This window comes from Podarcis gaigeae (genome assembly GCF_964106915.1).
Source record: "Podarcis gaigeae genome assembly, chromosome: 15".
Classification (NCBI taxonomy): Eukaryota; Metazoa; Chordata; class Lepidosauria; order Squamata; family Lacertidae; genus Podarcis; species Podarcis gaigeae.
In genome coordinates this window covers 19,368,526-19,390,739 of record NC_139692.1, presented here as the reverse complement: position 1 = coordinate 19,390,739, position 22,214 = coordinate 19,368,526, and the positions used below count along the sequence as shown (strand labels likewise).

Below are 22,214 nucleotides of genomic sequence, written 5' to 3'. Positions count from 1 at the left end.
CTAGAGGCCTCTGTGTGTGTACTGTACAGTGGTACCTCGGGTTAAGTACTTAATTCATTCTGGAGGTCTGTACTTAACCTGAAACTGTTCTAAACATGAAGCACCATTTTAGCTAATGGGACTTCCTGCTGCCGCCGCACTGCTGGAGAATGATTTCTGTTCTCATCCTGAAGCAAAGTTCTTAACCTGAAGCACCATTTCTGGATTAGCGGAGTCTGTAACCTGAAGCGTTTGTAACCTGAAGTGTATGTAACCCGAGGTACCACTGTATCTCTCTCTCTCCTCCTTGCTGTCTTACTTGTATAAGAGCTGGTCTGTTTCGGAGGGCGCTGCTGCCTGCTGCAAACTGTGGATCTTGTGACTTCATTAAGAGTCATGCCAAACAAATGCAATCAACACACACAGCTTTCTCTGCCCGCCCTTGGCAAGCCAGAACCAGGAAGTCGGTCCTCCCTGGGCTTTCCTTGTCTCATCAGATGCCGACGAACAAGAAGCGGAGGCAGCTCTCTAGAGGAAGGCTCCTCCTGGCTTGTTCTTCTGGAAATGGACCGGCATTTGGGCAGCTTAACCATGTTCACCAAGGAAGATTTTGAGGACGATTGGCTCAAGGTGGCCAGTGGGGTTTTTGGCGAGGTCTTCCGAGTGAGGCACAAGCGATGGAGAACCACCTTTGCAGTGAAGTGCTCCTCTCGCCTTCCCCAGGACTCCAGACCTGACAGGTAATCTGCTTGGCTGTGCTAGGTGCTTTCTTTGGAGAGGGTTGCCTTGGCAGATTTCTGTTTGAAAGGCTCTTTGGATGTGCTTAGCTCACACTTTTGGCACTAGACTGATGATCGAGCTTGGCTAAAGCAACAAAAACAGCATTCAGTGGGAGGCGAGTTGAGACTGGCCTGGTTTGCTTCAGGCCCACCTTGTCAAGTGCCTGGAGCTAATTCTCTTGGCAGCCTTCAATGTATGTTGAGCTGCACCAACTGGTCAGGCAAGTTATCAAGCAGAATGTGAAGCCAGCAGAGAAGCAAGATAAAAAACTGTTGCATTGCACCCAGGCAAAACAAGACTAGATACTGCAATGGTTGCCTGTTCTGGTATGGAATTTCCAAACCAACCAACTGTCTTTAAAATATCCATTATGTAGATGGGCTCTGTCATTCACTGTTTCCCTGTAATCCTTGTAATTAAGATTTCTTGTCTTCATTTTTTTTTGGGGGGGGGGGACCACTCATTAAGTGCATCAACTTTTAAAAGGCATTTGAACACCCCTCACTCTTTGTGACCCTTTGCACTTTTGAAACCATTACTCAGTCGTACTTTAGCCACAGATTTCCTGCCCTCTCCTTTCTCCCCTCTTGATCCATGGTATACTATGACTAGGGAGACCCAGGTTTGGGAAACTCTGCCCTATAGGAAAACAAACCTTAAAGGCTAAAAAATTTAATGACACAGGTTTTGTGAACAACGGTCCACTCCAACAAGTGCATGGAGCGTTATTCTGAGGCAGACATCCACAAACTCATCCCTTCAGATGTTTTGGGACTACAACTCCCATCATCCCTCGCTAACAGGACCAGTGGTCAGGGATGATGGGAACTGTAGTCCCAAAACATCTGGAGGGCCGAGTCTGGGGGTGCCTGTTCTGAGGGCTCATCATACTTCCATTTGGTCTGTGACTTCTAGGTGGTCCAAGAGGTTTGTTTTCCCCCCTGCTGCTTTCCTTGGGAAAACCCACTGTTTGCTGATGAATTGGAACAAACAGCAGCCTGGTTTTCTGTGGATTTTTCTGATTCAGAAGCAAACAGTGGGTTTTCCCAGGGAAAGCAGCAGGAAAACAGAGCCCATGCTTTGAAATCACAGAACAAGCGGAAGTGTGGTTGACCCCTGAGTTGCAGCCATGTATAAATGATTGGAGGAATTACAGTGGTACCTCGGGTTACCTACACTTCAGGTTACATACGCTTCAGGTTACAAACTCTGCTAACCCAGAAGTAGTGCTTCAGGTTAAGTACTTTGCTTCAGGATGAGAACAGAAATCGTGCTCCAGCGGCGTGGCAGCAGCAGGAGGCCCCATTAGCTAAAGTGGTGCTTCAGGTTAAGAACAGTTTCAGGTTAAGTACAGACCTCCAGAACGAATTAAGTACTTAACCTGAGGTACCACTGTATAAGCACTGAGGTCAGAAGGAAATGAAATGCAGCTGAACCAAGCACAGTCAGAGGTGCAGTACTGCCTCAGACTGCCTCAAGGCTCTCTGATCTCACATAGGGGCTTGCAAGCCCATGGGCAAGCAGGTAGTGAACTTGCTTGTAGGAGTACCACTGCTAGTGATGTGGTGAACACAATGCATATTGGTCAGGTTCTTAGTGCACTCCAGGTGTTCTCTCTGTGATGATGACTAAGCTGTGATGCACTGTTCACACACTTCTAAGCCATCTTGATGCTACGCTGAAGAAGGGCTGGACATGTGTAATTCCAAAATAGGAATGGAGTTCCCCCAGAATTTCAATGCTGGGTTTATCTGCACAGAATTTCAATCATTTCCATTATGCCAGTTATTTTTTTATTGGTCTTTAAATACCTCGGCTTTATTTTCCAGTCAACAGGGTCATGGGGAGCCCATCAGATACATGCAAAGCAAAAAGCCACCCAAAGTGCCAAAATTCTGGTGCACTTTTTCCATACCAAAGGTGGCAATCACATACCCTCAGCCCTTGAAGTGTTTAAAGCTAAACCCCTAGCACAGTTATTATATGGGTCTCAGATTTGGACAGGCACTCACCTGGGATCTACAGAAGCTGTTCAAAGTTCCCAAGGCATTTTTTTTTTCTTGTTCCATCCTGTGTTCCAAAAGCTTCATTGCTCTTAGAGGCTAACCTCTCCTTTGTTGAATTACAGATTTGGTTCAGGACTTTTAATTATTGGCTTCGCCTAAATTTAAACCTCACTGGTCTACTACTCTTAGCATCGCAAGATTGTCACGAGAGAGCTTGGACTAAAATTGTCAACCAAAAGCTTTACTTTTCTGGTTTATCTTATCTATAGAATTTCAATCATTTCCATCTCACTCATTGAGCTAGATGAGATGCCAGTTATTTTTTTTATTGGTCCTTCTAAAAATATGAACAATTCTCATATACTCATTTTTTGCATATACTGTTTTACTCCAGGTTTCCAGGTTACCAGTGCATAAGCATATACATGCAACAATGCATATAACTGTATAAAATAATGCTGCTGAACTCTAGTATAGCATGGGACCCTATATATACATATATATATATATGCAGGTTTTGGTGTCCTCGGGTGTCTTCCCGTGTAAAAGTTGGGGTGTCTAGGCGACGTTTCGACGAGGTCTCACTTGTCATCTTCAGGCTGGTGCTTTCGGCTTCTTGTTACTGGAACAGAGCGGGATCTCAATGTTTGAGTTCCTATAAATACTGTAGAGGGGGTGTGGTGTCTAGCCTCCAATGTTCTGGGCAGAGAGGAAGTTCCCAGGCTAGTGTGCCTTTTCTTCTTTTGTTCCTTAATTACTTGAGAGATACCTTGAGTGATTTCTTGAGTGATATCCTGAGTACCACTTAGGTGGGTCATTAGGTGTGGATTAGTTGCTACAGTCTTTGTGTCTTGACCTCTTGAACTTTGTGAAGAGTTTTCCTGAGAAGATGGTTGTATTGCACTTAGTTGTGCTTTGGCTTGGCTTCGTGTATAGGGGCGAGCTGTGGTTTTGTGGCTTGTGTCAGCCAGATCTGTGTAGGGATTGCAGGGGGGTGCAGCATCCGGAGGTGCCACCATGGACTGGCTACTGGATGGTGTCAGTAATTCATCTGTGGAGAGGGTCTGGGTTTGGGTCTGGTGTGGTTGAGATCCCGCTCTGTTCCAGTAACAAGAAGCCGAAAGCACCAGCCTGAAGATGACGAGTGAGACCTCGTCGAAACGTCGCCTAGACACCCCAACTTTTACACGGGAAGACACCCGAGGACACCAAAACCTGCATTCCTGTACCCGTGAAAATCTACGAAAGCAAATATATATATATATATATATATATATATTCAGCAGGCTCTTCTTGTGTCAGGCTCTTCTTGTGTCAGGATTTTTTTAATAAAAAAATTAATAATAATCCTAATTATACAGAACTATTCACACAAAAGTCATATTATACACACACACACACACACACACACACAATATGACTTTTGTGTGAATAGTTTTGTATATAATTAGGATGATTATTAATTTTTTTATAAAAAATCCTGAGACAAGAAGAGCCAGCTGAATCAGGCTAATGACCAATGGCCCATCCCATCCAACACCCTATTCTTCCTATCACACCTCTTGTGGGAGTGATTTCTAACTGTGTCACGAAGTCCTTTCTATTTGTCTGTCCTGAGCCTTCCAACATTCAGTTTCATTAGATGTCTCCAAGTCCTAATATGATGAAAGAGGAAGAAAAATGTTCCACTCATGAGTAGCTTGGGCATAAGTAGGCACTTGATGCCAGAGGTGATCCAATGAAGGCAAAGGCACAACATTTAATGTATGCATCTATTTAAACTGGGTTCTTCCTCAGTTTCTAATCCAGACTGCACAAATCATTCATTGAAATGCTCACCGTGGCACCATCACCATCCTGTCTAGGTGCCATCCCTTGGTACCATCTCAGCCAATCTTTTGCACTGACCTGCATCTACCACTGAAGTTATAGTGCACTAATGTGTTGTGCTGTTGTTGTAAAACTGAAACAACAGAGCTTGACAACATGGATCCGACCCAACAGGCTCACCTTGTGTTCTTATTTGTGACTTTCACTGTTTTGAGACCAAAACTTAGCAGTAATGCTCCACATTACCCCCCTGTAGAACCAGCACAAAGCATCTCGTTGAAGAGGCAGCGAAGATAGAGAAAATCAAGTTCCAGCACATTGTGTCCATCTATGGCATTTGTTACAGCCCTTTGGGGATTGTGAAGGAATATATGGCCAATGGGTCCCTGGAGAAGATTCTCCCCACCCACCAAATGTCTTGGCAACTCAAGTTCCGGCTCATCCATGAGACGAGCTTGGCTGTGAACTTCTTGCACAGTCTGAAGCCTCCTTTGCTTCACCTGGACCTAAAGCCAGGAAACATCCTACTGGATGCCAACATGCATGTGAAGGTGAGGTCAAACTGGGGAGCAGGATTCAGGTAAAGGTAAAGGACCCCTGGACAGTTAAGTCCAGTCAAAGGTGACTATGGGGTGCGACGCTCATCTTGCTTCAGGCCGAGAGAGCTGGCATTTGTCCACAGCATGGCCAGCATGACTAAACTGCTTCTGGTGCAACGGGACACAATGACAAGTGGCACAGTGCACAGAAATGCCATTTACCTTCCCGCCGCAGCGGTACCTATTTATCTACTTGCACTGGCATGCTTTTGAACTGCTAGGTTGGCAGAAGCTGGGACAGAGCAATGGGAGCTCACCCCGTCGCAGGGATTCGAACTGCCAACCTTCTGATCCGCAAGCCCAAGAGGCTCAGTGGTTTAGACCACAGTGCCACCTGCATCCCTGGGGAGAAGAATTAGTGTGTGTGTGCGCGCGCGTGATAGCACAGTACTGCATGTATGGTGCAGCTTTGCTTGTAGAAAGTCACAGGTTCTGTCTCTAACATATCCAGTTACAAGTTTCAAGGATGGGAAAGATCAGGGCTGATGCCAACGGTTGGCGTGATTGAGCACCTTCTGAGGGCCCACATCCCAGAACGCAGTCCAATGACAAGAGCCCCCAGGACCTGCTCCTCCTCTTATTCATTGCAGCGCTGCTTATTTATCTGCCTCTTGTTCTGGCCAGAGGATGTTGAAAAATTAAAACATCTGTGAATTTGTGGTTTTTGGCTCCAGTTATAATTAAAGTAAATTTTATATAACATCCATCTACCCACACCGACAAACTCTCACACAAATACAAGAAGGAGTCCATGCCCAGAAATAAGGAGACAAATGAAATTACACCAGTGGTAGGCATGGAAGTGAAAAATGTACTTTTATTTCACCTTGACTTCAGATTTCAGATTTTGGACTCTGCAAGTGGATGGAAGAATCAAGCCTAATGGAATACATTGAGAGGTCAGCCCAGAGGGGTAGTTTGAGCTATATCCCTCCTGAGATACTTCTGCAGAGCTCCAGTCCACCAGGAACTAAATTTGATGTCTACAGGTGAGGACCAACCTGCTGTCCCTTTGAGTTGCTGGCTATCTATTCTCTGGTGGAGTTGACTTACCGTCTGACCACTGTTGAGTCTTACTTGCCACTTCTCAGCTTGCAGTCTGGGCCCAACCCAATCATTAGGCAGATTGAGGAGGATGCTTAAGGTAGCAGATGCTGAGGCACTTGGAGCAGGAAAAGTTAAGTGTGTGTCCAAGTGCCCACCTCCCAAGCTAGCCTAATGCCAGGGCCGGCCTGCTCATGAGGTGGGGTGAGGCTGCTGCCTCGGGTGGCAGAAGTGCAAGAGGCAGTGCCCCTGTGGGCCCTCTGCCACCAGCGGAGAAGCAATGCTGGCAGCAGTGTTGGCTTCTGATGAGATCTCACCAAAATATTGTGAGATCTCCTCAGATTTCAGTGAGATCTTATTGGAGCCCACCGCCACTTAATGGGTGCCACCACATAACCCAGGTAAGGGAGATGTTGGCTTGGTGGCATGGCAGTACAGTGGCATGGCACATTTCTGTTTCACCTCAGGCAGCAAATGGGATGTGCCGCCTCTGCCTACTACATTCAGGTATGATGGGATAGTTCTCCTCATTACCTGTGTTGAAGTAACAATATCCAACTGCAGTTTTGTTGGTTTCCATACATGGAAAGGGGGAAGGAGCAATGTTGTCTTTTCTTTCAGGCCGCAAAATACCTTTGGGCCCACCATGTTGCTCCACATGACCATATTTCATAGTTTTCAAATCCCTGTTTTGTTTAAGCTCCATGTGTAACTATTTCCTCCTAATAATGCTTTGTGTTTGTTTGTATTTGTTTCATCTTAATTTCTTTCTTTCTTTTTCAAGCTTTGGGATTGTCATCTGGGAGATTCTTACCCAGAAGAAGCCATATTCAGGTAATTCTGATGGGGTGAGGAGATGGAAGTCACCTATTCTCCCAGGGTTCTCCTTTGCAGAATGCAGGTGAGGGTTTGGAACAGAAGTTTCGGTACAGGCTTCCAATAACTCCTTCTGGGACAGCGATGGCAAACCTGTGACCCCTTCCACATATCTTGTCCAGCCATGATGGACAATGAATGGTCAAGGATGATGGGAGCTGGAGCCCCAACAGCATCACGATGGCCACAGGTTTCTCACCCATGCAAGAACAGTTACATATCCAGAGATCACTTCTTCATAACCCTATGAGCATCACTCCATCAGAGTGAATTGCCAATGTGTTGCTAATGAGGGAAATGCCTTTATTTTTATTTATTTAGAGCAAGTGGGATAGGCCCCAATGTTGCTCAATAATTCTAAGAACCACCCTCCCCCCAAAAATCAGTGCAGTTTAGAAAACTTCAGCCTGCCATCTTGATTCAAAATGGCATCCAATTGTATCCAAGCATAGGTGAAAACCTGCTCCTTGATCTCAGGAACCCAAAATTTGATTATATCTTAAGAGCTGTTGAAATGCATAGAGAACAAACAACTTTCCAAAACATCTAGTAAATGCATGGCTTTTTTTTTAATCTGCTGAAATTTATATTGCTCTTGGTTTATTTATTTTAAGCAGTCTATGTTTTTTAAATAACATTTGCGCTGCTTCCATATAAACCGTCTAGCTGCTTCTTTTGAAATCTATTGTGTTTTTATGACAGGGAAGCCGCCCCGTGTGAGCTATGCCTAAAAAGGCAGTCTTTCCATGCGTTAACAAAAAATAAAAACAACTAACTAACTATCTGTTCCATCCCACCCCCAACCCCAGATTTAAAGCCTCCTTTTCAGCTTGGGAAAAGCAAACTCCCAAAGTGAGTAACAGCCATATAAAGAGAATTTGCACAAAGGGAAATTAAAATGAAAACCATAAAAACAGCAGGAAGAAAACTGCAGCATAGATCAGATGTAAAATGAAGTTAACACTTATAAACAGTGGGATAAAATCCTTCTGAATCAACCCAGCTTAAGCACCACTCTGTAAAGCCGGTTCAGATGTCTTGGTGGGAGGGCAGGGGGTATCTTGACTGACTCAAGCTGAGGGATTCAACTTGATTTTTCTGGAGAGGATGTTTCTGAAGTGGACTACCACCAGAGAGGAGGCCCTTTTTGCCACTCACCACAAGAGATGGACATATCTGCCCATTTGAGTTTCTCTCAGTTTCTCATTTTTGCCAGTATTAAATCCAATGTGTCACAATGTCACATCAGCTGGTGATTTATTTTTTTAAGTCCTCATAAAAACCTGTCAGCAATTTAGTGCTCATTTCTCCTAACATACATCCACAGTTTTCCCACAGAGGAAAATATGTGACAGAAGGTGGTCCTTTTTCGTTTTCAACAGGGGTCAAGACAATGGCTATCATCGTCACCGTGGCAACAGGCCAGCGCCCCTCCATGGAGCCCATCCGTGATGACTGGCCAGCGGAATGCCAGCAGATGGTTGATTTGATGAAGAGATGTTGGGACCAAGAGCCCCAGAGGAGGCCAAGCTTCACAGGTCTGGTAGCTGAAAGGATTCCTCCTGAGAGCTATTCCACATATGGGGTCCCAACTGGGCTTTTGACCTTATCCAGAGGTTGTAGACCATTGATCCATACTGCCCAAGGATAGGCAACCTGTGGGGATTGATCAGATGATACTGATCCTTGCCATTTGTCATGCTGGCTGTTGGGGCTGCTGGGAATTGGAGTCCAAAAATATCTAGAGGACCACAGGGATTTCAATCCTTGAACTGAGAAGAGGTGTTCTATGGTCTCAGGATGGAGTGCCTCTTGCAGTAGAGAATGCTACTTCTTAGATTAGGGCTGGGGAACCTGTGGACCTCCAGATGTAGCTGGACTTCAACTTTCATCATCCCCAGCCATTGGCTTTGCTGGCTTCTGGGGCTGCTAAGAGTTGGAGTCCAACAATATACAAAGGGCTACATGCTTCTCATCCCTGATCTAGTCAGATGATGCCCAGTCTGAGAGGCAGCTCCTCCTCAGGGTCCCAGGCAATGGTCTTTCCCATTACATCCTACCTGAGATCCTTTACATCTTGATGCCAGAGCTTGAACCTGAGACTTTCTGCATGAAAAGCAGGTTTTCTGCCATGAGCAACATCCTATAAGTGCTGCTGCCACCGAGAAGGCCCCATCTATCATATCTCTGGAACATGGACCACAGCCTCCCCAGAACATGTAGAATCTGGTCTCCACAACTAACTGGCATTTCAGCATTCTTCAGCTGCATGGGAAATGGAACTGCAAGTCCTTGAAAAGAGCTTATTCCCAATCTTTTCCACTTCCTTAGATGTTGTGGTGGAGACGGACATGCTATTGTCCCTAATCCAATGCCCTGTGGTGGACCTGGAGAATGAGCGCTTCTCCAGGAAGATGTCGGTGAAGCCTCCTTTCTCTAGAAGAGAACAGGTAAGGGGAAAGCTGTCCTGCTACCTTGCTCATTTTAGGCAGAGCATTTGCCCTAAATAGGAAGGGAATTCTCCATGTGTTGCATCTTAAGAAGGGTACAGAAGTAGGATCTGAAATGATGCAAAACAACTCAAGGTCAGTTGTGGGACTTGCTGTTTCTGATGGGCTCTGCATATTTGTAGTTCTCCAGTAGACACGATTCCTAGATATAGATAGATAGATGATAGATAGACGATAGATAGATTATAGATAGATGATAGATAGATAGATAGATAGATAGATAGATAGATAAATAAATAAATAAATATAGAGGGTAGATGGTAGATAGATAGATAGATGATAGATAGATGATAGATAGATAGATAGATAGATAGATGATAGATAGATTTTTCTTTATTTTCAAAAAGGCCATTAAAGGTGAACAAAGAAATGAATGCCTTTGTGTAACAAGTGTGTAGCACAGAAAGTGAAAATGAATATAAAACACAGCGCAATCCAGTAAAGAGGCCTTTAAAAAGAGATATCATGACAGAAAAGCACATGGCTCATGTTATTACATTGCTAACTGTCTCCATGCTTTTTCACATGTCTTCAATACAAAGAGAAAGGGTACAGTTGGATGCGGTCCCTTTCAGGAAGCACACAACAGTGGTGAGTATCTGCTTTTGTAGGATCTAAAACACATTTTGGAGTTCTGCAAAGTCCTACTGCTCAACATGTTCTGTTCCAAGCGGGATAAGGGAATCTGACCTTAGTGTATTGCAATGAATCTCGAGACAGCCTTTGCCCATCATTCCCCACTGCCCTGTTCTGGGTCTTGAGAGGTGTGGTGGCTAGCAGCAACTTCCAAGTCATTTTGAGAGTTCTTGGTCTGGATGGAGGTTGGAAGTTAGGCTTACAAACAAGAATTAATTGGACCAGTTAAAGAAATTATCTCAATGACCTGTTAGTAACTAGAATGTAAGTAGCTGAAAACCTATTGAAACGCAATGAGGCAATGATATAAGAACCAGTTGGGACTTGAGCAAATCAAGTCCTAATCAATGGGTGTTTGTGTGTAATTCCAGCATCAATTTGGGGTCAGGCAGAAAACCACAAACCTATTCAGGGGTGAAAGTTCAGACTAGTGACGCATATGGAAAGGGGATAGAAGTGGTGACAGGGGGTAAGCTCAAACTGAGCAGGCAGAATGCATTGTTGCAACCTACAGTATAACTTGGTGGGAGCAGGAAATAAGCTTGGTGTAAGATATGAAGTGACTACTCGGGGCACAAGGTAAACATTACCATCAGTTGTATTTGAGATGTGGGTCACAATGCACAATTTAGACGCCTTCACAAACTGACTGGATATGTGGGGGCAGCTGTGCTTCTAATGAAAATGACCAAGGGAAGGACTTCTTATTGCTGACCAATCCAGTAGGAGAGCTCTGTCTGCTTGAGAATGTAGAGAATGGCACAAGCAAATATTTATAGATCCTAGAATGCAAAATTAGCACCATATATGACAGAGATGGATCATGCCATATATCAGAGCCAGTGTGGTACATTAATTAGAGTGTTAAACCTGGGAGACCAGGATTCAAATCCCCACTCTGCCATGAAACTCAAACTTGGGTGAACTTGGGGCAGTCACCATCTCTTCGGCCTATCTCACTGGGTTGTTGTGAGGAAAAAATGGGGAGAGGAAGAACCATCTATGAAATTTTGAGCTCCCTGGAAGAAAGGTGGGGTATACATTAATAAAATTAATAAATAGCTTGGCCACAGCAGTTGACCGTAGTACTTCATAGATGGCACTGGGCCACATTTCAGCAGAACCAAAGCACCTGATATCACCAGATCTCATTGGTTATGTTCTCAGCCCCCTTTAATTTTGTTTCAGCTGAGAATGAGAAGGATCAATCCCACTGTTTCTCTCGCAATGAGGTTGAAAGCTTGGAAGCTCTGGTAATGTCAGAAGAAGTTAGCAAGAGCCATGAAGACACCCTTCACCTCATGGTTGCTTCAGGAAACCTAGAGAAGGTGAAATTCCTGTTGAGGCAGGGAGCTGATGTCAACAAGAGGATAGCCTGTGGCTACACACCCCTCATCCTGGCTGTCCAAAAGAGGTCTCTGGAGACCATCTTGCTCCTTATCCAACATGGTGCAGATGTCAACATGGCTGATGAGGACAACTGGTCACCTCTCCATTTTGTGGCTCAGAACGGAGACGACAGGATTGCACGTCTCCTACTTGATCACAAGGCCAACGTTGATACCCAAGAGCTTGATGGGTGGACGCCTCTTCACTTGGCCTCTCAGAACAACTTTGAGAATGTGGTGCGGGTTCTCCTCTCACGCCAGGCTGATCCCAATGCTCAGGAGAATGAGGGACGGACTGCCTTGCACCTGGCAGCTTGTTATGGGCACATCAAGCTCGTTAAAATGCTGGCCAGCCAAGGCGCAGACCTGGAAAGGAAGCAGAGAAACCTCCGGACCCCTCTTCACCTCGCTGTGGAGAAAGGCAAATTCAGGGTGGTCCAGTACCTTCTGAAGAACGGTGTTGAAGTCAACAGCCTGGACCAAAATCACTACAGCGCTCTGCATATGGCTGTAGCAAAAGGGAAATACCTTATCTGTGAGAAGCTGATAAAATATGGAGCCATTGTGGACCTGAGGACAGACAAAGGATGGACGCCTTTGCACCTGGCTTCCATCGAAGGCTACGTGGACATCATCCACCTCCTGGTGGACAACCATGGCAAAGTGAATGCCAGAGGAAGCCTGGACTGGACTCCCCTCCACTTGGCAGCACGTTACAGTGAGGCAGCTGCAATTTCTGAGTTGCTAAGAAGTGGAGCGGACCCCAATGCAGCTGAGAATTTGGGCTGGACTCCACTCCACATGTCAGTACAGCGGGGGGCTTTTCTCAGCATCCTCCACCTCCTTGAGCACAAGGCAGATGTCAACATCAGGAACAAGGTGGGTTGGACGCCCACACACCTTGCAGTGCTCAAAGACAACGTGGCCATCGTAAAGACTTTGCTGGATGCTGGGGCACTGCTGGAGCTGGAGGACAATGCTGGGTGCACGCCGCTCCAACTTGCCATCAGGAATGAAAAGCAAAGCATTGTGGATTTGTTGCAAGGCATGGAGTCCTCAAAAACCAGCCCAAGGAGCCAGGAGGGATGAAGGGAAGGCTCCAAGAAAACAAATCCGAGGTGGAACTGGATTAACCTCAGAGTTTGGGAGAGGGTCAGTACCAGCATGAGGAATTCAAGTGGGCAATAATTTCTCTGCTTCTGTGGGTGTTCCCTCATAGGACACGCTTGAGTTTGTGCCATTGTCCTATTAGGCACTTTCAGGAAAGTTGGTTTGAGATGTGGCAAAAAAATGAGTCCATTTCATGGGGAAGATATAAGTGGTATCTAACTCCTCTTAAATGTTCACATCTGCCAGGCAGCTCAAAGTGCTGAAGAAGATGGATCATATCCAACCAACTTCTACTAAGGGTAGACTCGCTGGAATTAATGAACCTAAATTAAACAGACCTATAAATTTCAGTGGGTCTGCTGAGAGTAAGGCTAGAATTGGTACAAGCTAATATAAAGAGTTGGAAACGAAAGGTTCACACAGACTTCCACTTGCCCACTGCTTTCTCCCAGGAAAACCTGATTTCTACAGCTGAAAGGAGCAAACATCAACTGGGGTTTCTGTGGATTGGTGTTTGTTCCAATTCAGCAGTAAAGAGTGAGTTTTCCTGGGGAAAGCAGTGGGACAAATGAAAAACTGCTTGGATCCCTGTTCTCTAGGCACAGGGCAAGCATAAGCATGGATGACCCCTAACAGTAAAATCTTGGAAATGGAGTCACCCAACTGCAATTCTGTTTATGATCATGAACAGAGTCTCCTGCCAGATGTGTGGGTGCTGCAGATGATAAAAATAATGTACTACTTTCGAGAATGCTCTCTTCACACGCATTATTTCAAGGATTTGCATAATGGCAGTAAGTCATTGTTATCCCCATCTTGCAGAGGAACAGACGTCTCTGCTTTACCCGGAGTCAGTTCATTGCTCCCACTAGCCCAGCACTGTACAGACTGAAGATCAATGGCTCTCCAAAGTGGGATTTAATTGGCTCCAGTATGCAGCCAGGAAGATTATGTGCGACAAAAATTTAATTGTAGGTGCGTTTTTTTGGTGAAGTTAGGCAATATGAAGTTTAATAGGGAGTTCGCTTGCTAACTTAAATAAAATAGAAAATGAAGACAAATAGTTTCCTTTCAGTCTCACTAACTTTATTAACTTGTTCAGCCCAAGGACCAAAGCTGGGGAGGGGGGAACGTGCCAGTGGTGGGAGGGGCAAGAAGTGGGCGGAGAGACAGAGAGAAAAGTGGGTGGAGTAATGGAAAGGACTTTTACCTTTGCGCAGCAGGCTATAGTCCAGCCACACAAAATTCAGAGGTTTCTACAAGCACAGACTCACTTGAAGCTGTCCATTCAGATAAGCAAGGGTCATCACCTCAGTACCAGGAAACATTTCTACCAAAGAAGGTGCCAAGCATGATCAACAAGAGGGGTGACTTGGAAAGCAGGGGTATGGCCTAGGGGGGATTCCAAGGGCCAGACAGAAATCTAGAGGGCCGAATTCCACACACCCCACACTCTTGAGACCTGGAGTTACCCTCTTCAGCTTGATACAAATAGTATACAGTGGAACCTTGGTTGTCGAATGCAATCTGTTCCAGAAGACATTTGACTTCCAAAACGTTCAACAATCAAGGCGCAATTGCCAGTCAGCAAAATCCATTGAAAAAATGGAGAAACACGCCTCAGAAGCCATTTGACTTCTGAGGGGCGTTCAAAAACGGAAGCATTCACTTCTGGGTTGTCAGCGTTCAAAAGTTGAAACGTTTGATTTTCGAAACATTCGACAAATGAGATTCCACTGTACAGTCATACCTTGGATCCCAAACACCTTGCGACTCACACATTTTGGCCCCTGAACACCGTTCCAGTTTGCGAACGTTCTTTGGAAGCCAAATATCCAATGTTGAGTGCAGGAAGCTCCTGCAGCCAATTGGAAGTCATGCCTTGGTTGTCAAATGCTTTTGGAAGTTGAATGGAATGGAATGGATTCCATTTGACAACCATGGTATAACTGTATTACATTTTTACTTTGAAATTCTTTGCAAAGACCTCCCCCATTTCTTTTATGATTGCTTTCTCATTTCCTTTCCTTCTTTGCCACCTTTCTTTCTTTATTGTGATTCCTATTTCCATTTCCCTCTTCTTCTTTTCTGTCATTTCCTCCTCCTTCCCCTCCTGTTTTCTTCCTTTTCTCAGTTAAAAGAAATTCTGGGGAGGGGTGTATATTTTTTGGGTGGTGGGGAAGGTTATGCCACATGCTTGGGCAGTAAGCTGGAGGATATGAAACTTAGAGTAAGCTCTGCTCCAATGCCTCACAACCGTTTCTGGCTCCACCATCTGAAATCCTTTAAATTCGGGACACCTCAGATTGAGTCTGGGACCATCTACATGTGAAGTAAGTTATTCACCACAGGGTATAGCTTGGAGACGTCTGAAACTGAGAGGCAATGGAATGTTCCTTGCTTTCCCCTCTTCTCCTCTAGCATGGACATGAGAAGGCAATCAGAAGTTTTCACATCTATTGTTGAATAATCATAGTTTCTAGTGTTTACTAAGGTTTATTGCTGCAAGACAGGGTCATTATATATTTGATTAGTCAAGCTGCTTTTCAAGAGAAAACCCTTCAGAAAGTGGAATAAAAATATCAAAAGGAAAAAGAGGTGGAATGGAAAATTAAACAAATGAAACAAAGATCCTTCGAATCGGCGAATAAGTGTGGGAAACTGCTAGCTTGGCAGTTGAAAAAGAGACAAAAGCTTAATACGGTTACAAATCTAGAGATCGAAGGGAGAATGGTTCAGAAACCCGAGGAAATCAGAAAGTGCTTCCAGAGGTATTTCAAAGAACTTTATACACAAGGGCCGCAAAAAGCCTCAGAGGTGGATCAATTTTTAAAAACTAATGGATTACAAAAAATACCCCTGGAAATGAGAACAAACCTGAACTGTAATATTACACAGCAAGAAATTGAAAGTGCCATTCAAAATCTTCAACTTGGCAAATCCCCAGGCCCGGACGGCTTAACCTCCAAATATTATAAAGTTTTAAAGGACTATTTGATACAACCTTTGATGGAGGTTTGCAACCAGATAATGGAGGGAGGGAGGGCACCGGAAACGTGGAAAGAAGCTTTCATCACATTGGTACCTAAATCAGAGACTGAAAAGACCCAACTTAAGAACTACCGCCCCATCTCACTCCTAAATGTGGATTATAAAATTTTTGCAGATATTTTGGCAAATAGACTTAAAAAAGTATTAAATGAAGTGATTCACAGAGACCAGGCTGGCTTTCTCCCTGGTAGGCATTTGTTTGACAATACAAGAAACATTATTGACATTTTGGAACTTCTACAAACAAATCTGAATACCAGAGCGGTTTTGATTTTTGTGGATGCAGAGAAGGCCTTTGATAATATTTCTTGGATGTTTATGAAGAAAAATTTGGAAGGGATGGGAGTGGGGCCGGGGTTTGAAAATGGTATAGAAGCAATCTACACAGAACAAAAAGCTAAATTGATAGTAAACAATGTGGTGACAGAGGAGTTTAAAATTGAAAAAGGGACACGCCAGGGGTGCCCCCTATCCCCCCTATTGTTTATTTCAGTCCTGGAGGTGTTGCTAAATATGATTAGAAAGGACCGGTTGGTCCAGGGGATTGAGGTCGGAGTGAAACAATATAAATTGAAAGCATTCGCAGATGACGTGGTATTAACACTTCAGGAACCAGTCTCCAGCACTAAAAGAGTGTTAGAATTAATTTCTGATTTTGGTCGGGTGGCGGGGTTTAAGTTAAATAAGCAAAAAACCAAGGTTTTAGCAAAAAATTTGTCAGTTACAGAAACAGATGAGTTCTCTAAAGAAACGGAGCTGAATGTGGTTAAAAAAGTAAAATACCTAGGGGTGTACTTGACCTCCAAAAATTTGAATTTGTTTAAAGATAACTATGAGAAATGCTGGTTAGAAATCAAAAGAGATTTGGATATATGGTCAAGACTGAAACTTTCCTTGTTAGGCCGAATAGCTGCTGTAAAGATGAATGTATTGCCGAAAATGTTATTTCTGTTTCAGGCCCTACAGATCGTGGACAAGGTGGAATGTTTTGGAAAGTGGCAGAGGGATATTTCTAAGTTTGTTTGGCAGGGCAAAAAGCCCCGAATAAAGTTTAAAATATTAACTGATGCGAAAGAAAGAGGGGGATTTGCCCTGCCAGACTTGAGGCTATATTATGAATCTGCAGCCTTCTGCTGGTTGAAAGATTGGATTTTAATGGAGAACACTGATGTCCTGGATCTGGAAGGGTTTGACAATGCGTTTGGGTGGCATGCATATTTGTGGTATGACAAGGTCAAAGTGCACAAACTGTTTAAAAACCATATTGTCAGAAGAGCAATTTGGAGGGTCTGGATAAAATACAAAGACTTATTGGAGAGTAAAACTCCGAGGTGGCTCTCACCGGTGGAGGCCAAGGCACGTAAGAGACCTAACATGGAGGCCCATTGGCCTAAATATTGGGAAATAATTGAAAAAACTGGAGACAATTGGAGGTTGCTAAGTTTGGAGAAATTGAAAACTAAGGTACGAGATTGGTTGCACTATGCGCAAATTCAAGAGGTATTTAAAATAGATAAAAAAGTTGGATTCCAGGTGGAAAAATCGAAATTAGAGACTGAGTTGTTAGAACCAAAAAGTAAACTACTTTCGAGAATGTATAACTTGCTGCTTAAGTGGAATACACAGGATGAGACAGTCAAATCCGCTATGATAAAATGGGCTCAGGATGTGGGGCATAACATTATGTTTGCAGACTGGGAAAGGTTATGGAACACCGGTTTGAAATTCATGGCATGTACTGCCTTGAAGGAAAATATTATGAAAATGGTATACCGGTGGTACATGACCCCAGTCAAGTTAGCCAAGATATATCATCTGTCTGACAATAAATGTTGGAAATGTGGAGAGGCGGAAGGGACATTTTTCCATCTCTGGTGGACCTGCCCGAAAGTGAAGGCCTTCTGGGAAATGATCCATAATGAACTAAAAAAGGTATTGAGATTTACCTTACCTAAAAAACCAGAGGCCTTCCTTCTGGGTATGGTGGACCAGCGAGTGCTTAAGAAGGACAGAACCTTTTTTATGTATGCTACCACAGCAGCAAGGATCCTGATTGCAAAATACTGGAAGATACAAGATTTACCCACGCTGGAGGAATGGCAATCGCAGTTGATGGACTATATGGAACTGGCTGAAATGACTGGCAGAATCCGAGACGTGGGAGAAGAAACAACTGAGGAGGATTGGGAAAAGTTTAAGGACTATTTGAAAAAACACTATAAGTTGTATGAATGTTAAAAAAAAAAAATGCACCTTTCAGGAAATTCTAGCTTCAGCAAATGTAAGTTATTGGAATGAAAATTAAGACACAAGAATTCAGAGGTAAAATAATGAAATAACTTTATTGTGTTTAATATAAAACATATAAGAATTGAGTGACAGTAAAATTGAAAATAGGGAACATGATAAAATGGAAGTTACAATAAGTTTTGAAATAAGTTAACAAATTGCTGATGTTTCATAAGACAGAGAACGCAGGGTTCGGAGGATGTGGGGAAGTCCTATAGAATAGAAGGAAAAAGATTATGGAAACTCGTTACCTATACCCTATCTTCTTATAATCACTCTTTATTCTTTTTTCTGTATTTCTAAAAAGCAATAAAAATATTTAAAAAAAAAAAAATATCAAAAGGAAATAATCATTGAAACAATGCAAAACAAAAAACTTTTTATACACCCCAAATTCACAGGAAAAAGCAGGCTGGGGAAACAACATCTTAAAAGCTAAGAATCCAGGTAATATAAACAGTTCAAATAATTGCACCCCTGCTTCTTTAATAATCAATAAATAAATGGAACATGACAGGCAGCAGAATGAAGACGAGTTTTCAAAGTCTGTTGAAAAATACCAGTGGAAAAAGTTTGCCCAATATAATTGGAATTGAATTTATCAAATGTGAAGAGCTACCCTGTTCTGTTTGCTCAGCAATGTGAGCACCTAAGCAGAGGCTCTGCTGCAGATCATTAAAGTCTTCTTTGGCAATCACTCGTAGCCGAGTAAGATTGTCTTCCATAAACACGGTTTTAACCATGAGTCCGTAAGGGACTGTGGATGCCAATTCTGGATCCACACATCCTTCCACAGTGGGGACATTGGTTTCTGGGTGGGAGTTGATCACGGTGTGGATTTGCCAAGCGTGCCTTTCCTCTTAGCATGTTTCTCCCTTGTGTCCAGAGTTCGAGTGTCTTCAAAGCCCATGACACATTTGGTAAAAGCTGTTCTACAACTGGAGCGCTCGCAGGCCAGTGTTTCTCAGTTGTCAGTGTTTATTGTACATTTTTTTAGATTTGCTTTGAGACATTTTTTAATCCTCTTTTGTTGACCACCAGCGTTACACTTTCCATTTTTAAGTTTGGAATAGAGTAGTTGCTTTGTATTGTATTAAACACAGCTGGAAGTTGGTTTGCTTCAGTAAACCATAGGTAGCATGCTAGCCACAAGTTATCCAGGTTTGGACACAAGAAACTGTGGTTAGTTGAAAACAGATACGAATCCTTCCAGTCTGCAATTCAGGGAGATGGGAGAGGAAAGCACATGAAGCTCATGCATGGAAGGCTAAACTATGTTACAGCTCAACGTTACAGGAGAACACAGCCAGCAGTTTGTCAAGGGCTAATTACAACTTTATGGCAGAGACAAATTTTGAACCAGTCAAGGACTTCCTGATTCAGGGTTTGTTCACAACATCTAGAGAGTACAACACTGGGAACCCCGATGCAGACATTATTGAGATAGATGAACCAACCTTCAGATTGGTTGTACAAATGCAAGGCAGCATTTTTTTCAGTTCTCTACTGTATGCATAACTACTTGGCAAATTGGTTGTACAAATTGCCCTGCCAAGTGGTGCGTGTAGAATTCCCATTTCCCCCGAAGAGTGATACAAACCTTTTGCCCCCCTGGTGATGATATGGATCACTGTCTTGCCCAGCATGGCATGGCTGTGATTCACAGCTTCTGCACCCCAATTTCAACCGGGGAGGAAAGAGTGAGCCTTTCCTCTAATTGTCTTAATTTTCAAACCCAAACTGCTCCAACACTCCTGCTAGGCCTTAAGCTGTTTTGATGATGGTTAAGCTGTCAAAATCAAAATATTAAGCGACGATTTAATTGCCGATACATAGCCCACTCCCAGTGTGACTTGTGTATGTGTATCTGCTGGGGATGTGAATTTTAAGAGTATTACTCTCGAACCTTCACCTTCCTTGTTAAGCTTCTGCAAGCAAGCAGATGTACATTTTTAAAAAACCTGCAAGCTGCGCTTCAGATTTAGCCCTCAGCTCAATCTGCTGTGATCAGTTCTCTTTCCTTGAGGGGTCTGCATTTCCCACTGGGTGGGGAAATTTGCAATGCTTTTCCTCCTCTTTAATCTCATTGGAACAGAACTCAGAAACTCAGAAAAGCGGATTAGGATAATTTTCATGTTTTGGTTACAATGGAGGGCTCCAGCACTGATCCATCAGAGTTTCCTAAGGTATGCTTAGTTGGGAACAAGCACCGTTGAACCTAGCAAATGTGTGTAGAATTAAGCAGCTTGGATGAAGTTTGTTGTGCGGAAATGCTACAGCTGCTTTTTGGAATGGGGAAGGAGGACTGGACAGTAGCTGGGCGAGAGGAATAAGCTAGGCAAGGCATTCACGAAGGATAAGTCTTTCGCTGGCTATGAGTCAAGATGGCTCTATGGGACTTCCACTAGCAGAAGTCGTCTACCATTGAATACCAATTGCTGGACTGGGGGCAACAACAGGATAGAGCTCTCATCTACGTGCCCCTCTTGTGGGCCTCTCAGAATCATTTGCTGAGCTCCTCTGATGTTCTTAAGTATCATATGAGGACTTAAGTCTACCTTCGCCTTGTCAGAAAGGGTGCACTGCCAAGTAGAGCCTGGCATTCTTATGCAAGAGAAGACTGTGTGACTCCTGTTGAAGTTGGGGTACAACTCAGCTTACAGAAAGGGGTTTGCATAGGGTAAAAATTTAGAGCAAAGGACCTCCAGATTCCCAGACTAACCATGTACATTTGATGTTGCAGAGGAGGGCAGCCAAGATGATCAAGGGTCTGGAAACTAAGCCTCATGATAAATGTTTGAAGGAGCTGGGTATGTTTACCCTGGAAAATATGGGTACATATTGAGAGGATCCATTAAAAAGCAACTGTACCAAAAGGAATTATTGTGAAAATAAGAAATATTGGTGGGGGAGGCGATTTCATCCTCGCTCAGGACACCACATTACCAAAGTCCACCCCTGCCCCTTTGAGACTCCCCCGCAGCTTTGCAGTTTCCAGAAGTGTTCTGAAGCAGTGGTCTTCAACTGGTCCAGACCCAAGACTCACCTCTGACCCACTTCCATGTGATTTATGCTGTAATGCTAATGAGGCACATTAGTAATCCTAAAATGGCAATTCACAGGGCGGTGTAGTGGTTAAGAGCGGTAGACTTGTAATCTGGTGAACCAGGTTCGCTTCCCTGCTCCTCCACATGCAGCTGCTGGGTGCCTTGGGCTAGTCACACTTCTCTGAAGTCTCTCAGCCTCACTCACCTCACAGAGTGTTTGTTGTAGGGGAGGAAGGGAAGGAGAATGTTAGCTGCTTTGAGACTCCTTAGGGTAGTGATAAAGTCGGATATCAAATCCAAACTCTTCTTCTATATACCTAGGGTTGCCTGAATATTACTACTAAAAGAACAACAACAACCCAGTTATTTTTACAGTTGTTCTTAGCCAAAAGGCTTAGAAGCTATTGAGAATCATTAGTACTTTTTTTTAGGAACAGACACATGGGTGGCAACCTCTGTGCAGCTGAGCTAAACCAATGCGGTGGACACTTCTGCATTCTAGTCCCCAGCAGAGCAGTTCTGGATGAAGTCTAGAAAGCCAGAGAAACAGACTCAAAAGTGAACAGAGGGTCCCTGCTCCATAGAGAGCTCCCTTAGCCCTCTATCTTCTTTCTTGAGAGAGAGAAAAGGGACTCCTGCCTTTCTCCAGCCACTCATGGAAACTGCAGGAACGAGTGTGTCATAAGAAGAATGTGTTTTCATCCAGAGAAACTGTATTCAACTGTATTCTTTGGTTTGGTGAGCCTTAGCTGGAATCCAAGACAGCAGCAATGGCTTTGCTGAGACTCACCATGGCCTTCTAACCCAATGTCAGAATCCTGACCCACTGGTTGAGGACCTGTGCTCTAAGGCACCCAGCAAGTTGGCCATGTACAAACCTTGTCGGTGGGAACTGCTGTGTCTTTGGAGACTCCCATTGCCTTAGGGGTTCTTAGGGGGTCTGAAAAAAAACAGCCAAATGTCTCATGTTCTCATTTTTGCCTTCAAGATAACAAGAGCCTTGTCAAGTTCTGGAAGTATTAACCCGGCTGCTGAGGAGTTTTGCTATAATCCGCTTCTTACATTCCTT

At 43.9% G+C, this 22,214-nt stretch overlaps 1 protein-coding gene and 1 long non-coding RNA gene across 2 annotated transcripts in view; one reads left to right on the top strand and one right to left on the bottom strand.

Annotated features, from left to right (window-relative positions):
* LOC310832429 overlaps positions 1-22,214 on the bottom strand; it is a 186,386-nt gene that overhangs the window by 114,857 nt on the left and 49,315 nt on the right. The window lies entirely within an intron of this gene.
* Positions 438-13,819, top strand: ANKK1 (ankyrin repeat and kinase domain containing 1). The gene is made up of 8 exons (XM_083713978.1): positions 438-719; positions 4,852-5,146; positions 6,032-6,183; positions 7,023-7,072; positions 8,497-8,652; positions 9,446-9,564; positions 10,167-10,215; positions 11,449-13,819. Exons 1-8 carry the CDS (start codon positions 544-546, stop codon positions 12,735-12,737), a joined length of 2,286 nt encoding a protein of 761 aa, XP_083570104.1. The 5' UTR covers positions 438-543; the 3' UTR covers positions 12,738-13,819.